We start from the raw sequence: 17,663 nt of genomic DNA on the forward strand, positions 1-17,663 counted from the left end.
ACGAAGACCCAATGCAGCCAAAAATAAATTAATTAATTTAAAAAAATTAAAATGACTATTTAAGAGACTGTTCTAATAGGGAAAGTGTTCATGCTAAATGAATGGAAGAAAGAATAATAAAAAGTTTGATATATCATGATTTTAGCTAGGCCCTGAATACCACTGAAATATGAGCTCCTCAAAGGTAGGGACCTTATCTAATTCCTCTCCAAACCCCAAGCCTAGGACAATGACCACATATAATTGATTCTTAATACATGTTTGTTGAACAGATGTACTGTTTATAGCTCTTTTTTTGGATGTGGTAAAAGATTAGAAGGAAATAAGAAAAATGTGATTAATTGGGGTGTTAGGACAATGGGATTGTGGGTGATTTTTTTTTATGTTATGTTCATACAGTTAGTGGAAATCAGGAGGGGGAAATATTCAGATATTTGAGAGCTATTTGGTGTTTTTACAAAATGTTTTTCTTTGTAGAGATGATTGTTTTAATTTCATAACTGTGAAGTAGGATGGTTGGACCCTTAATGTTCTTCTGAAAAGAAAATGGGAGTACAGAGATATTGAAATCCCTTCTGTTGTTCCGAGTCAGCTAGTAATGAGATTCACATGAAAAGCTATGGTTTTTTAGTTTATAATTCATTGTTCCATATCTTCAGCTAGTTTACTTTCTCCATTTTGGAAATGGTGCAAGAAGAGGAGAATTCAAGAAACAGCATTGGAAAATTCAGATATATATGTTATTTTAAATATAATTGCCGCTGTTTGTGGTTGTCTAAAAGATCTTCTCTCACTTCTGCAGCTCACTCCAGGCCTGTATGAATTCAAAGTGATTGTAGATGGTCAAAATGCCCACGGGGAAGGCTATGTGAATGTGACAGTGAAACCAGGTATGTTACCCAGCCCTGGCCATGTCTCCACTGCTCCCTCTGCAGGATTCCCAAGGAGATGGAGATTTGATTTTAGGGGTTTGAAATTCTCATTCTTTTTTTGTAATATATTTACGTATTGGGCAATTCCTAGTTCACAAAGCTTGTTTGTTGTCCACCTCTGCTCAGCTTGCTTGAAAGCAGGCAGTTGCTGCTATAGTACTTCTGATGTAGTAGATAGGACATGAGCATTGAAAGAATACGCAGGGCATGGCCTTAGCAGTCGTCAGGTTTAGAAGAGGCTTTAACACTCCCAGGTGTCTTAGGTTAGAATGGCAACCTGATCTTGTGACTTTCCCATTTGGTGATGCTCAGCTCTCAGTTATGTAATAGAAACTGACTTATGCTCCACCCAGATATGGCCTGCTTCTCCTATGATTTATAAAGACCCTCTTCCAATTTCTTGTGGGTCATGTTCTTGCAGAGCCCCGTAAGAATCGGCCTCCTGTTGCCATTGTGTCACCACAGTTCCAGGAGATCTCTCTGCCAACCACTTCTACAGTCATTGATGGCAGCCGTGAGTACTTGTCTAGGCATGATGTTTTAGAAGAGCCTTCACTGTGTACTGGTAGAAGGTTTGGGGCCAGCTATGTCTGCATACTGTTTAGGCCAGTCCTCTTGGCCGTGTTAGCGGAAGACCAACCATCTGAAGCAATTGATTAGGAAGTAAAAACCAGACAGGCCCTGTTTAAAATCCCCGTGTGGCCTGTCTGCAGTAATAGTTCTGCCCTGAGATGGTAAGAAAGTAGGATTATTCATGTATTTAGCATTATTTTAGTTGAAACTTGCTGGTTTTCAAATTCGCTTGCCTGGAGTTGCCATCCTTAGCTATGGAAACAAAGCTCCTTCCTATCATGACAAGATAAGTAACTGAGAGTCTTGACAAAGAGCTCTCACTCAGCCATCACTGCCTAGCAAGATTCTCGTCAGCCTTCTCCTGGAGAGACTCATAGAATGGAGCACACACCCCTGCCTGGGCCCATTGTTAACATGTCACCCTTCAGAGTAGTGTCACCTGATGGGTGACATGAGAGGATTTCTGGGCCTTGGCTCTATGTGTGCAAGAGGTTTCGGGCCTGTCGCCCTCCAGCATTGGCTTGGTCTCCCTGGAGGCCCGTTAAGGCCCTGTCACCCCTGAGTGTCTTGGCACAACAGGGGCTTGTGGCAGAGGCAGCTGCCACTTTAACAGAGGGATCTCTAGCGGGTTAAACCTTTCATGTAGGTGATTCTGGCCAGAAGAGGAGGACAGAAGAGTAGCAGGCCAAGAGGAAGAGGCAGAATAGGAAGAAACACTTGTGAGAGTGGCAGAAAGGGTTCACTTAGTACCATTTTATTTTATATTTTTGATTAGATCAAAGTTGAATAATATGTAAAGGTACACAGTGAAAAGAATCACTACCCTCCCGGTCTCCCAACTATCCAGTTTTCCTCCAGACAACCAATGGTATTATCTTATGTATCTTTCCAGAGATATTTGATGCGTATATGAGAAAATACATATACTGTCCTTGTGACACACATTACGCGCACTGTTACGTACAGTGTTTGTTTCTATATGTTGGAGAATTTTTCTGAATTAATACATGCAATACTTCTTCATTCTTTTTTTCCTTTAATGATTACATAGCCTTCCATGATATGAATATATGATTTCATTGTATGAATATGTACTTGTTTTTAATCTCTATTGATGACCATTTAGATTATTTTTGACTTGCTATTACAAATAACGTTATCATGAATAATCTTGTAAGCATGACATTTAACACAAGTATTAAATGTCCTACAGATACACAACACAAGTGCAAGTATATCTGAAGGCTTAAATTCTTAGAAGAGGAATTACAGGGACAAAGATAAATTTTCCCAAATTGCTCCTTATAGAGGTTGTATCAATTTATGCTTCCACCATGACTTATGAGGGGGCCTCTTTCCCCACACTTTTACCCACATAATGTGTTGTGAAACTTCGGTGTTTACCAATTTGAGAGGTTAAAAAATGCTATCTCAAGTGTAATTTAAATTTGCATTTCTTTTTTACGTGAGGTTGAGTATCTTTTCATGTGTTTAAGACCTTTTGATTCTCCTTTTTTTATACATATACTTAATACAGTACCGTTTTAACCAGAGGTTGCCTGTGTTGGAGTCCTTGGAAAACTACGCAGTGGAATATTCATAGAGAGGCAGAATGACCCAATAATCCGAGGGAAGAAACACTCTGGAGAGATAGTCTGTAATTTCATGAAGTTTTCCTAGCCTCAAATCTCTGGGTAGTTGCCCTGGTTTGTGTAAACTGGATAAGTGCTAAGACCCAGTGCTCTCATGCTGTAACTGATATTTCTTTATGGTCAAGAAAGCACGGATGATGATAAAATCGTCCAGTACCATTGGGAAGAACTTAAGGGACCTCTGAGAGAAGAGAAGATTTCTGAAGATACGGCCATATTAAAACTAAGTAAGCTCGTCCCTGGGAACTACACTTTCAGGTAAATTTGGATCCTTCAAGTTTACCATAGGCCATTTTTTTCCCCTTGTGGGTTTTACATTCTTATAGGAGTCACTCTGACAGATATCAAATTCCCTGTAGAGTTGGCTGATATAGCCTTTGGTTCCACTGGTTCTTTGAGCCATGTTGTAACTGTGGTCACAATAGTGATAACTTTTTAGGGCAAAGGTCTTTGCATAATAGATCAGGATCCACACAGCTAATCCTTCTCAAAGCCTTATTTGGCATATATCCAAACCTTTTTTTAGAATTTCTGTCATTAAGTGAAAGGGCCCATCTTCCTTTGCCTTTTCTCTGGAAAAATCTAGAAGGAATCTACTCTCATCTCTCCCCTTTGGGAAATGCTTCCTCAACTTAGGATATATCAAAATCTTTACTTTTGACTTAGTGGTTTATTTGAATATGATTTGTAGCATCTTTCTCTGTTGGGGCTTTTCAGAGAATTTGATTCAAAGTCAGTTCTTTTGGGAACTAGTGTTGATATACTAGACTGTGATTAATGAGTGTGAGGCTGACCCTAGAGTAATCCTCCTTATATTTGCATTATTCATTGTAGGCTACGAAGCACTCGTACACGAGTGTCACGCAAACACCATATGTACACTATACCATCCTCATTTTACATCTGAGAAAAATGAGGCTTGGTGTATTTACTAACTTCTCTGAGGTCACACAGCTAGAGCTGAAATGCAGATTTTCTAATCCCCAAGTCAGGACTCATTCTACTCTGCTCCTTGACTTGGCCTATATATATTTTGTTTATGCTTCCTTGAATGCCCTTCTCAATCTGTTGGGACTCCGCCTATCTTTAAGGACCTCCTCAGTTTTCTGTGAGGCTCTCTGAGATCCCTCCAGAGAGGAGAGGGTCTGTCCCTCCTCTTTCCCTGTTGCACTCAGTGCCTCTATGTGGTGCCTGCCATGGTGCAACGGCTTGTTCATGGGTATCTGTCTTCCCCACTGGATCTGAGATTAATCACGTTTTAGACACTACCAGAGACGCAGCAAGGAATGTCCTAGCACAGCACCTACCATATAAATAAATATACAAGTTCCGACTTAGCAGCACTCTCATTGACTCAAGACTTCAAGTGAATGAAGGGTAGCTGCCATTACAACAAGGTAGGAGCCTTCTCACTGAGTTAAAATGGAAATGTGAGTTGGTTTTCGCCTTGGATTTCTAATATAGGAATTTTAACATTTATGGAATTTAGCCTGGGCGATGTTGATCCTTTTTGAAATAGTAACAATAATAGCTACTGCTTCTTGAACATTTACTGTTTTAAGTACTGTTCTGAGCTCTTTGCATGCAGTAGCTCATTTAACCCTTGTACCTGATATTATAATGGCTCTTATTTTACAGATTAGGAAATATAGTCACAGAGAGGTTAAGTAACTTGCCCAAGGTCACACAGGTTGTCTGATTCCAGAGTCTGAGCTTTTAACCACAATGTTAACCTAGAGCGTTTTGGGTGAATGGGATATTGGGTGCAGTTCTTTTTTTCTAAGCCTCAGTCCATGAAATGATGGGATTGGGTTTGATTAGCATTAAGGTCCAATCTGTTTGATTCCACTTACCTTTTCCTCTCCCCTGCTTTTACATGGCAGTGGCCTCTTTCCCCAGCCCTGTGGTCAGCTGCTGTTTGGTTCCAGAACTTTTACGTGCAAGCCAGGGACTGTCTGAGGTGAAAGTCAGCGTAATGGGCAGCTGCCATTTTGCCATCTGTCTATAACTTGCTTTTGTTCTGAAATAGGAGACAAATAAGACATGTTAAAAAATAAAAAATAAAAAACTGAAAACAGAGAAACTGGAAAGAGGAAAACTTCTGTGGATTTTTCTTTTTCAGATGTTTGCTGATTTGCACATGTCTGTGTGTCTGGTTTCTGTGTTCTTTTTCTAAAGGCTGTCATATCAGAAGTCCCCTTAAGACCATAGGTAGAAAGTGAGATTGTGGGATAAAAACCCCACAGATGTCTGGCTCTTTCTGTGGCTGGTTGTGAGATTTAAACAAACGACATGTCTTTTATATGCTTTTCCTCTTTCTGTCAGCAAAATGGAAGCAGCCCAAACCTCCTTGCTTGCTTATGCTCACATTTTGAGGTGGCAAGAGAAGCTTTAGGCTGTTCAGCTGGAAGGCATCATTTAGGTAGAAGCCTGCTCTTACAAATGAACATTTTTTTTTCTCTTGCAAATTCTCTTTCACACTGGCACAAACTGTGGGATGCTTGCGTAGGAGAATTCATTTCCATCTCAGGCTCCTATCTTACTGGAGCTAGCCCTCCTGGTCCATCCTAGAGGCTGTCTGCCCAGGAAGTCCATTCTTGTGCTGTGTACACAGCCAAAACAGGATGATGGGAGGAGAGCCTGCTGCAGTCAGAGCTTGCTTTATTTAGTGTAGCGTCTTTGAACCCCATAGGAATAGTGGCCAGGGATTATTGCTTCTTAAGACTTGGTTCTGGGCTTTGGAGTCAGAGAACTGGGCTTGCATCTTGGCTCACTGTTTAGCTCTGGGCAGGTTTCTTACCTCTCTAATGCTTCTGTAATAGTGAGGTTGATGATACCTATTCTATATGATTGTTGTGAGGGCCAGATCAGACAATGCTTATAAAGGTCCCAGCCACAGACACATGCAGGCAGCAGAGTGAAATGGTGCTAGAGATATATTGTCTAGATTTAGATCCTGACTCCACTATTTTCAAGCTTTCACGCTTGGGCAAGTTACTTTACCTCTTTTTGCCTCGGTCTCCTCATATGTATAAGGAGTAAAATGGGGATAGTACTTTATAGAGCTGTTGTGAGGATTGAATGAGATACAAAGTGCTTAGAACAGTGCCTGGCACACAGTAAACCCTCAGTCAGTGTTAGCTTCTAGTATTATTCTAACTTTCCAAAAAGAATGGGTTAGAATTGGTTACCGATTGGTAATCCTGCCACATTGGTATTTTTTAGCCTTGATTTTCATTTCTTCCGTGTTTATTCCTCTTTCTTTAAGACCATCCCTGATTGCATTCCTCTCTCTTTCCTGATAGCTTGACTGTAGTAGACTCTGATGGAGCTACCAACTCTACCACTGCAAGCCTGACAGTGAACAAGGCTGTGGATTACCCCCCTGTGGCCAATGCAGGCCCCAACCAAGTGATCACCCTGCCCCAAAACTCCATCACCCTCTTTGGGAATCAGAGCACTGATGATCACGGCATCACCAGCTATGAGTGGTCACTCAGCCCAAACAGCAAAGGGAAAGTGATGGAGATGCAGGTAGGAGGGAATAGTTTCTGTCTTTTCTTGCCCAGGGAATTAGAGCTGCTGGACTGGGTCACCCATCCAAGGCTTATTTTTCTCCATCTTAATAACCAAAGTCAGATTAGTGAATAGAACATTTGAATTTTTTAAAAAATCTAGAAAGATTAAGGTGCCTTTAGTTAACATATTAGCAAAAACCTTATCTTAAATGTTTAGTATTAGAGGAAAAGACTGGTAGCTGCTCTAGGATAATTTCAGGGAGTCAAATTCTTTAGAAGCTACAAGGGTGCAAATTTTTTTTTTAATTAATTTTTATCGGAGTATAGTTGCTTTAAAATGTGCTAGTTTCTGCTGAAGGGTGCAAATCTTAGTGAGCTCTATTACAAATTGGAGGAGATTGCCTGACTAGATGGTGAGCATCTTCTCTCTGGAGATATTTAAGAAGAGACTAGATCTGTCACCAGGCAGGTAACATAAGTAAATGAAGAAAACTGGATGGGGACTGTGGCAAACCAGAGGGCGTAAGCCCTGACCAAAGGGGTCAGCAGCTGGTTGTTGCCACGCTGGAGTATCGTCCTAGTGTTGCTAGGTCCTCCAGCTTTTCAAGACAAGACAGAAACCTAGACTTCTATGTGAAATTTTCCAACTTTTAAGAACCCTAAGGCCAAATAAAATGTCTGCAAGGTATTAGGTTAGGTTTCTCCGCTGTTGCAGAATCTGTACAGACCTGTAAGGGCACGCACAGCATTACAAAGCATCTTGAGTCGTTGCTGCCATGTTTTATCGAGGCAGCTTTGTTAGGATCATGCTGTGTGGCTTCAGTAGGAAGAACATTGTTTTGTAAATTGTGTTATTTTTCTATATGTTCATGGTTTTCTTTCTGCTTGGGTCATAGAAATGGATCTTGATTATCTCTGCACATTTTCCTGTACTCACCTACCTTGTGAGAGCTCTGACTTTATTTGAAACTGTTGCTGTGTCAGAGGGTTATTTCCTTGAAGGGTGAAACTTTTAACAAGATGTCCCACAGTGTCTGATTGAGCATTCAGTAATTATGTTGAATTGGGAGGTAATGGCCCACTACCAACCTAGGTTTAGAAAACTGGGTAAACCATTTAGACCAGAGTAGGACTTCTTGTATGATGTGATTCCGGGAGCCCACTTGTCTGTATTTATATATCCAGGGTGTTAGAACACCGACCCTGCAGCTCTCTGCCATGCAAGAAGGAGACTATACTTACCAACTCACAGTGACTGACACAATAGGACAGCAGGCCACCGCTCAAGTGACTGTTATTGTGCAGCCTGGTAAGTTCTAACCTTGTGGTGCAGGCTCTTCTGTTGGCTGGTCCCTTGGCCCTTGGGGGGAGAAGAGGGCTTGGGTTCTGAGCTCTATGAGGGTGGAAGTGGGAGTTAGCAATCCACCAAGCCCCTGGCAGCTGCTATTGTCCATTCCCCTAGTGCTTTCTTCATAGCTAGAGAGAAGGAGTATTTCACAGCCTCGCTTGTGCCCTTGCTCTTGGCTCGTTATTGTGCCTTCAAGGGGAGCTAGCAGATAGAGTCTCTGCCAGCTCAAATCTTACCATGTCCTATTTTTTTTTTTTTTTCTGGCTGTGGCTTGCAGTATCTCACTTCCCCGACCAGGGATTGAACCCGGACCACAGCAGTGAAAGCGCCGAATCCTAACCACTAGACCACCAGGGAACTCCTCCCACCATGTCCTTTAAGGGCCAGCTTAAAGCCCACTTCCTCAAGAAAGCCCTACCTTATCTTTCACACCCTCTCATTTGAACTCCTATAGCATTATACTTCAAATTTAGCATGGAACTGTAGCTTCATTATATTCTTCCATGTTCCTTCAGAGTTGTTTTATACGTTTCAGTCTTATATTCTTCATGCGAGCTCCCTGACCATACCCTTACCTCACACAGTATCTGACAGTTCTATGAGTGGAGAGGCAGAGCCCTTGAGGCTTCCAGAACATATGTCCCAATTGGTTCCTCTCCTTTCCCAGCGGGACTGCCTGCTTTTGAACTCCAAGTCTCTTGTCTTCTAGAAAACAACAAGCCTCCACAGGCAGATGCAGGTCCAGATAAAGAGCTGACCCTTCCCATGGATAGCACAACCCTGGATGGCAGCAGAAGCTCAGATGATCAGAAAATTATCTCATATCTCTGGGAAAAAACACAGTGAGTATTGACACAAAATCCTTATGTATGCAAGGGCTCCAGACCTTTGAAGAGCAAGGTTTTATTTGCTTTTAAGAGTTTACTTTCTCTTATTAGCTTATCCAAGGGGGATTACTGAGAAAGAAATATTTGCAATCCCAAACTTCAACTCTAAGAAAAATATAATTTTTGTAAGAAAAAAAAAAGAATGCTTACCATTAGCTGTCCCCAGGTAGTACTTTGTGGTCCTGGTGCTTTTACAGGTACAATCCATTTGCTGAAATGCATAGTTTAATTACTCTTGAGAGGCAGGATGGAAGGGGTAATGGAGCAGAAAAATACTGTTGCTCAAAATTAATTGGGTAAGGCTGTCAGGGGGATGGGACAGAGCAGCTTTTGAGGAGAATTGAAAATTCATCTCCAAAATGAAAGCATTACTCTTATTGTTTCCTTGAAGATACCATATACCATTTATGTTAGCCAGAGGCCAAAGACAATAACCAAAATAATACTAATTAAATTGGAATTACCTAATCGAACCATTCCTGGTTCTCACAGTTTCTTTCAGCTCCTTTAAACCATAACAAACGGAACTCAGATTATATGCAGGATCCCACAGGAAGCAATTCCAAGGAAGAGTTAAAAGCATTCCCAATTTCCAAAGGTAGCAACCATAGGACAGACTGGGTTTTTTGTTTTTGCTTTTGTTTTTGACTAGGATGTTAGAGATGGGTGGGGAGGGGCTGTAATTTGACTTGTAAAAGCATTTGACTTATGATTAGTGAGTTGGATTCTAGAAATGATTTTCCTTAGCTTTCGTTTCTATCTTTTGGAGAACCTAATTTTCCTCAACCCAGCATGTTTTAATTATAACTTTATTGAAGATACAGCAGATAAACCTTTTAGTTGAGTTTTATTAGTGTTTACAGCAGAAATAATCCTTAGCATAGCTTCTTGGAGGAGAATCTGTTTCAAGGGGGGCTGCTAGGGTCAGGGTTATACATTTAAACAGCAGAACAAAACAGAGCAAAACCTGGGAGTCTACAGGTTTCTCTGGTTGTCCTGCAGTGTCAAGGAAAGCTCCGAGGCATTTTGACCCTTGAGCAGAAGGGCTTTCTGGTACATGTGCAGTGTTGTGCCTACACGCTGGCCCAGAGCTCGCTCACCTGCTGCAGCGTGAGGCCACGGGGGGGAGGGAAAGCTACGGGGTATCCTGGGTCCTCTGTGGCCCCTGTCCAGGAGCTGGAGGGAGTTTTGCCTGTAGAACTGCTAAGAAGAGGATGGTTTTTCCCTGAGAGTTCCTCTGTAGCCTTGGCCCATTTCCTTTCCCTGACTTTTCAGCAAGAGGGAGTTTGGCATGTGATTAAGAAATGCATTTTGCTTCTTTTCTGGCAAGAGCTGAACCAACCACTGGGCCAGAAATGCTTTTCAGAAACATCACTCTTAAATCATTCTTTTGATCAGAGACCTGCTCAGAGCACTTTCTTCCTTTTACTGGAGCAGCAAAGAGTTTGAATGTTCTAGAAGCTCTTACAAAGGATAAGGCTAGATGTGTTTGAAAGCTGGTGAATGGAATTTTCTGATCAGCAGGTAGCCTGTATTTTGGGGCCAAATGACACTCTGTCCAAATGGAATATTTTTAAACATGCCCTCTCAAGGTGTGAGAAACAATAGTTCATGTTTTAGCTGAGGCAATAATTGTCTGCTCCTGCGGGGACAGGAGAGCAGTAGACAGGTACAACTCCACCCTCTGGTTTCTCTCTTTGTCCAGGGGACCTGACGGAGTACAGCTTGAGAATGCTAACAGCAGTGTCGCCACTGTGACTGGGCTGCAAGTGGGAACCTACGTGTTCACCTTGACCGTCAAGGATGAGAGGAACCTGCAAAGCCAGAGCTCTGTGAATGTCATTGTCAAAGAAGGTACCTCACTGCCTTGGGTTGGTGCAGCAGCCTCTGGGTCAGATAACCGAAGAATGCATCATCTCTTGTTTGGTTGCAGAAACTGATTAGAGACAAAGTAGGGAAGGAAGTTAGAGGTTAGGGTAGCTGTTAGTTGCTTTTCTACAACAGCCTTTGAGTGAGCGACTTTTAAGGTGAATTTTAACTTCTTGTTTTCCCTCCCTTCCTTCTCAGTTGAATAGGGAAAGAATTAAGATTTTTTTCCTTTGTATTTTTTTATAAATAAATTTATTAATATATTTATTTTTGGCTGCCTTGGGTCTTCGTTGCTGTGTATGGGCTTTCTCTAGTTGCGGCCAGCGGGGGCTACTCTTCGTTGCAGTGCGCAGGCTTCTCACTGCGGTGGCTTCTCTTGTTGCGGAGCACAGGCTCTAGGCACGTGGGCTTCAGTAGTTGTGGCACTCGGGCTCAGTAGTTGTGGCTCGCGGGCTCTAGAGCGCAGGCTCAGTAGTTGTGGCGCACGGGCTTACTTGCTCCGTGGCATGTGAGATCTTCCCGGACCAGGGCTCGAACCCGTGTCCCCTGCATTGGTAGGCGGATTCTTAACCACTGCGCCATCAGGGAAGCCCTGCATTTTTATTTTGCCTCTGCTGCTGGGGTTTCTGTGACTCTCCTGCTAGCTACAGTGACACCTGCTGTCAGACCTTAGAATGACTGCCCTGCACTGTAGCTTCCTATGCTCATCCTAGGAGCATGCACGCTGAGGCCAACCTGAACAAAAGTGGATTGGCCTTGCTCTGGTTTGCAGGCACAGTGATCAGTGATGGTCTTGGGAGAGGTCTATAAGCTGATGGTAGGAAAAACTATCAGATATGCAGGTGATCCCCAAACACAGTATACTGAACTCAGTGAGTAGAGAGCACACACTGAGTAAACAGAGCTGCAGGTGGGGCCCAGAATAAGAAAAGTGTCGCTCTTCTTTTTCTCTATTAAAGTGCTAAGGAAGGAGTCAAAAAAGATGTTCAGAGAATAACATTTTCAGCCATATTTTGAAGATAATTTGTGGTATCAGCTGATGAAACCTGAACTTCAGGGCTTTAATCCACTTTAGGCCTTCGTTACCAATCATCATATATCCCCAAGCAGAGAAATGAATTCCTTTGGGGGAGGCTGCTATGAGAATACAGGAGGAAACTATACTTGTCCCCTCTACTGTACTGGTGTCAGGGGAACATTTCTCTGGGTGGGACTGGAGCCTCAGGACCTGTGGCACTGGTGGCGTTAACTCTACACTGTTAGTTGCTGGCATGGATAAGCACTTAAAACAGTTCTCCATTTAAGATAATTTTGAAGTTTAATTTCCTTATAAGCATCACGAGAAGCATTTCTTCTTTTTCTGAATGTTACATTTTTTTCCATGGTTTCTCTTTGTTTAGAAATGAACAAACCACCTATAGCCAAGATAACTGGGAATGTGGTAATTACCTTGCCCACAGACACGGCAGAGCTGGACGGCTCCAAGTCCTCAGATGACAAGGGGATAGTCAACTACCTCTGGACTCGAGACGAGGGGAGCCCAGCTGCAGGGGTGAGTGTGCCAGCAGGTGGAGAGCTACACAGGTCAAGGTGGTGCGATGAGGAGAGGAGGCTGAGCTAAACACTCCAGTACCTGTTTTAACCAAGCGGTCTCTTATGTCAAACCTGGATTGTGCTCTGAAATCCAGGGAGGTTAAATGACTTGCTTAGGGTCACCCCTCAAGCTAGTGTGGAACAGAATGTGATTCTTCTCCCTGATCCTGGTTGCTGTGGGCTATAGTGCCATCACAGAGCAGGAACTGCCCCGAGTCAAAGCCGTCTAGCCCAGAGGGGACTTAGTTATGACAGACACAACAGCTGACTCCACGAAAGGAGTGTGGTTTTGTTCTGCCATATAGCCATGTCGTTCAACCCCACAGGAGGTGTTAAATCACTCTGACCACCACCCTGTCCTCTTTCTTTCCAACCTGGTCGAGGGAACCTACACATTTCACCTGAAAGTGACTGATGCGAAGGGTGAGAGTGACACAGACCGGACCACTGTGGAGGTGAAACCTGGTGAGTTCATTTAGTGAGGAGTTGGAGTGGAATTGCTAGATCAGCCTAGCAGGGCCTCGATCTTGAGACCCTTCGCCCAGCATGGACAGAGCCAGATGGCATATCCAGCTTTAAAAAAATCTAGAACCCCCAAGCTAAGAACTCCTTAGAGACTTTCTGTTCCAACAAGACCTCTCCTACACATGCAGAAATATGGACCTCCCCCTACTTAGCTCAGATGGAGAAACAGAAACTCAGAGAGGGCAGGGCTTGCTCAGCTTCACACAGCAGTTGTGTCAGAGCCAGGCCTTTGGGCCCCTACTCCAGCGCTTTCTCCTCTACGTGTGACTGATGAGAGAGGGCTCAGGGTGCTTTGGGAATCTGAGCACAGGAATAACTTGAGTCATGATGTCTTATCAGCACCCAGCTGCAGAAAATGATTTATTTTTGTAAGTTGAGCCTCAGGCTTTATCTGACAACCCTCAGGGAAGGTAAAGTAACTGGCATCCTTTACATTTTTAAGATTTGCAGAAATAAAATTTCTTTCTTAAATAGAACCATGTTTTTGTTTTGTATCGAGGCTAATTTGGTAATAGGGAGGAAGTGAGTACAGGGTGAGGTAGAGCTTTATAAATTCCTGAACAACTGATGAGAAGGTATTAACTTTAAACCTACTCTTTATTATCTAGGCCAAGCTAATGTACAGATGTCTTGGATGGGAAGGGATCTTGGCAGGTCTTCCAGTCCTTGTCCTACCTCTCGGAAGGACAACAGCCAAGACACTGTAAAGTCTCTTCTGTGTTTAAAATCAGATCACAGATAGTCTACTAATTATATAAATTATACATCAGGACAGGCAAATGGTGCATCCAAGTATGTGAATAGGTATTCTGAATAGTCACTTTTAAGTTGCAAGTGTAGAATAGTCTTTAGGACATAATCAGAAGTGTAAAGCACAATGGTCTTATAGTTCTAGAGTTGTAAAAACATCGTCCAGCTGTGATGTTGTTTTAAGGAAATCCTTGTTTCTTGGCTGCCTGTATTTCCTTTGTGTTTATGGTTTTCAACACTGTAGGGCAGATGCATTCCCATAAGATTGTTGAGATGGAAAATTTCCCTCCCATTGTTGTAGACAAAGTACAGCAAGTTACTGAAAATCAGATTGGATCAGGAGAGATTGCTAGATACCTGCCACTTGGCCTGGAGAGTTCAGCAAAGCCAACTGGGCAGAGACTTTTAAAATAAACCTTGAAGTGTTTCTCTGTTCCCCACTTCCTTCACTAAACCCCATCACTTCGGCCTGGTCCCCAGCACATATGTGGTAATTGCCAGGTTGGTGTAGAGACCAGGCGTGCTTCTGAAGCTCTCCAAGCCAGCCCCAGATTGCTGGGGACCAGGACAAAGCAATGGGGAATTCACTATTGTGCCTTTCCATTTTGAAGGAGGGCAGTTGCATTTCTGAGTGCTCTCACCACATTCTCTCCTGGACCAGAGCACATGCACAGTGGCAGGTCTATGTTAACTCTCCTACTTCTAAAGCCATGACTGATCCACATGCTTTCCAGATCCCAGGAAAAACAACCTGGTGGAGATCATCTTGGATGTCAACGTCAGTCAGCTAACTGAGAGGCTGAAGGGGATGTTCATCCGCCAGATTGGGGTCCTCCTGGGGGTGCTGGATTCCGACATCATTGTGCAAAAGATTCAGCCGTACACGGAGCAGAGGTAGCTGGGCAATGAATGGGGGGAGAAAAGGAAAGACCAGGGGGTCCCCTGGGCTTCTTGACTGAGCCGAGAAATAGCGTGGGTAGGTAGAGAAGGGTGGGGTCTCTGACCAGGAACCACTCATGGTGTTCATTTTTTTAATGAAGAAGAAATGTACTCTTCTAGTACAGGTAATGGACTCTGTACTAGACACTGCAGCAGGGTGCAAGGTCAGAAGAGGTCTATGATGTTTGAAGACCATAGTCTAGTAGGGGAGATAATCAGGTTAACATATAGCATCAGTACAGGGTGGATTTGACAGAATAAGTGCTATTGTAAGCAGATAGTGTAGGGGGTCCCCAGAGAAAGAGAACCAGACATGGCTTTCTTGACCTAAGCAAAGCCATTTTTGGCCTAAGCCATTTTGTGATCTAAGCCTGGCCACAGTACTTGCCCTTGAACAGGTCTCAGTAATGAATGATCTTAAGGGAAAAAATGAAGTCAGGAACAGGGAGTTCCCTGGTGGCTTAGTGGTTAGGATTCCAGGCTTTCACTGCCTTGGCCCGGGTTCAATCCCTGGTCGGGGAACTGAGGTCCCACAAGCCGCATGGTGTGGCCAAAACAAAACAAAAAAGAATGCAGGAACAAATGACTCTTTTCAGGCAAGAGAAGTAACAATAGCAAAAATAGTAAATCAGTTGTAAAGACTCCCAGTTCTGTTTCAGTGGTAAAGGTAGCCTGAAGTACTCGACAACCAGATCAACTGGAACCTAAGGAATGATGATATCGACCTTTTCTGACCCTCATGACCCTCAGCTAAAGCTTGGACTCTGTCGACTTTTGTCCCAATTCTATGCTGAATTCTCCTCTGCTCAAGCCCCTTCACAAATATGCATGTACCCTGAGCTTAAAGCTTCCGCAGTTTTGCTGCTCACGGAGACACTGCTTTGGGAAAGATCCCGGTGTTCTCCTTACTTGCCGCAAGTGATAAAAGTCTTCCTTCTCCTCGTTTTTGGCTTGGTTGTGTCTTTTGGCTCAACACCACGTAGAGAACCCAGTTTTCAGGTAACACAATCATGGAGACACAGGCAAGGGCGATTAATTCTTCCAGGAGGGTTGATGTAGTCCAAAGATTTTCCAGAAGTAAAACTTGCACTGATCAAGCATAGAAGGACTAGGAGGAAATTCAGAATAGGGGAACAGCATGAGCAATGGTCCTGTGGTATGAAAGTACAGAGTTTCCTCTGGAAGAAGTCCTGGGGTTCAGAGCATTTACTGGGCCCTAGGATATGGGGGACAATAAGGCTGGCTCTGTAGACTGAGAACAGTCATAAGCAAGCCAAGCAGTTTAGTTTTAATACTTTGGATAGGAGGACTCAAGTTAGTTGGTTTTATATGTGTGGATTTTTTGTTTGTTTTGTTTTTGAAGCAGGGATATTAGATTTTTTTTTTTTCCTTAGGGAGATCGGTAGTGTGGAGGCTAGACTAAAATAGGGAGAGATCAGGACATCCCTTGCAGTCCATTTGTTAAGACGCCGCGCTTCCACTGCAGGGAGTGCAGGTTCGATCCCTGGTCTGGGGAACTAAGATCCCGCATGGCACACAGCGGGGAACTAAGATCCCACAGGCTGCACGGCTCGGCCAAAAAAAAAAAAAAAAACAGTAGGGAGAGACCAAAGGCTGGGAGACCAATCAGGACGCTTTTGGACTAGTCTAGTAAAAAAGGTGATAACACCTGAATTGAGGTAGTGGCAGTGGAAATGGCAGAAGAGAAGAGGAAATTAAAAGAAATTCAGAGGTAAATCAGTAGGACTTGGTGACCTTTGCGGAATGAAAGTCATCAGATATGAGGATTTTTGTTTGGATGCCTAGATAGATGGTGAATGCCATTAACTGAGATTAGGGATACAAAAGGAACCAGTTTCAAAGAAAAGATAATGAGTTCAGTTTTGACTGCTTTATTTGGGGTATCTTATGGGTTACATAGGGACAGGTAGTAGCACGTATAGGCTGGAACTTGAGGTGAAAGGAAAGGCCTGAGATAGGGAGTCACTACATACAGGCAGGCATTAAGGCCATGAGGACAGATGAGTCACACTGGGAGAGTGTCAAGAGGGTTGAGGACAGAGCTCTGGAGAACATCAATATTTAAGGGGGAGGCAAGGAAAGAAGGGCCAGCAAAGGAAACTAAGAAACAGCCATCAGAGAGATGGGAGGAAAACCAGGTGGGAGCGGTCTGCTGGCAGTTAAGGGACAAGCTGGCAGTAAGGGGGGCTGCCAAAGGATTCAGGTGCTATAGAGACAGGTGTGGTGAGCACGCAGAACAGGCTTTTGGGTTTGTAACTAGTAGATCGTCAGAACTATAGTGAGATCATTTTACTTAGATGCTGGGAGACAATTTTTTTCATAGTTTGAGGATACAGAGATGGTAAGTATAATGCGTCTTTGCAGAGGCTGGTGTTGAAAACAGTATGGGAGACAAGCTCAGAAGAACACCTTTTAAAGATAGGAAATACTTGAACATTTTTATAGACTGAGGGGAAGGTGCAGAGGAAAGGTAGATGGTGGAGACTGGGGAGGCGGGTTATAAATGGAGGTAGGTCTGGGGCGCTGGCTGTGGGCAGAGCAGGAGCAGGACTTTCCCTGGAGGTACGAGGAAAGGAGGGAAGATGTGCTATTATGGGTGAATTCAGAAGTATAGAAGGGTGAAATTTGAGAGTATTGGTACCAACGTCCTGTTTTTTCTCTGAAACTGGAGGCAAGGCCATCTGCTTTGAGGAGGTGAGAATGAGGTGGGCAGCCTGAGGAAAGTGGTAAAGGTTGAGAACAGCAGCTCCAGGAAAGGATGCTGGCTTTGAGCAATATTGGGGTCTCAACCAAGGTTAGAGACATGAGGTGAGAGCAGCGATTCCCAACTCCAGCTGCATAATAGTATCACCTAGAGCTTTTATGAACATACCATTACCCAAGCCTCACCCCCACAGATTACGATTCAGTTGGTCTGGAGTGAGGTCTGGGCACCTAAAATTTTAAAACTCCCCAGGTGAATCTAATATGCAGTCAGGGTTCACTGGGTCAGAGACAGCATGATGTTTAGGACTCTTTTTAACCTCTGCTCAGCAGCCTGGGAATAGGAAAAGGGA

General features: G+C 43.5%; 1 protein-coding gene across 4 annotated transcripts in view; it reads left to right on the forward strand.

Annotated features, from left to right (window-relative positions):
* Positions 1-17,663, forward strand: part of KIAA0319L (KIAA0319 like) — a 105,914-nt gene that overhangs the window by 73,712 nt on the left and 14,539 nt on the right. For all 4 annotated transcript variants that reach the window (XM_061184501.1, XM_061184499.1, XM_061184500.1 and 1 more), the window contains exons 7-16: positions 803-890; positions 1,354-1,446; positions 3,283-3,415; positions 6,463-6,691; positions 7,861-7,984; positions 8,733-8,865; positions 10,616-10,764; positions 12,180-12,331; positions 12,699-12,837; positions 14,382-14,541. In XM_061184501.1, the coding sequence (XP_061040484.1) occupies positions 803-890; positions 1,354-1,446; positions 3,283-3,415; positions 6,463-6,691; positions 7,861-7,984; positions 8,733-8,865; positions 10,616-10,764; positions 12,180-12,331; positions 12,699-12,837; positions 14,382-14,541 (1,400 nt within the window). The remainder of the gene's footprint in view (positions 1-802; positions 891-1,353; positions 1,447-3,282; positions 3,416-6,462; positions 6,692-7,860; positions 7,985-8,732; positions 8,866-10,615; positions 10,765-12,179; positions 12,332-12,698; positions 12,838-14,381; positions 14,542-17,663) is intronic.

This window comes from Eubalaena glacialis, chromosome 3 (genome assembly GCF_028564815.1).
Source record: "Eubalaena glacialis isolate mEubGla1 chromosome 3, mEubGla1.1.hap2.+ XY, whole genome shotgun sequence".
Classification (NCBI taxonomy): Eukaryota; Metazoa; Chordata; class Mammalia; order Artiodactyla; family Balaenidae; genus Eubalaena; species Eubalaena glacialis.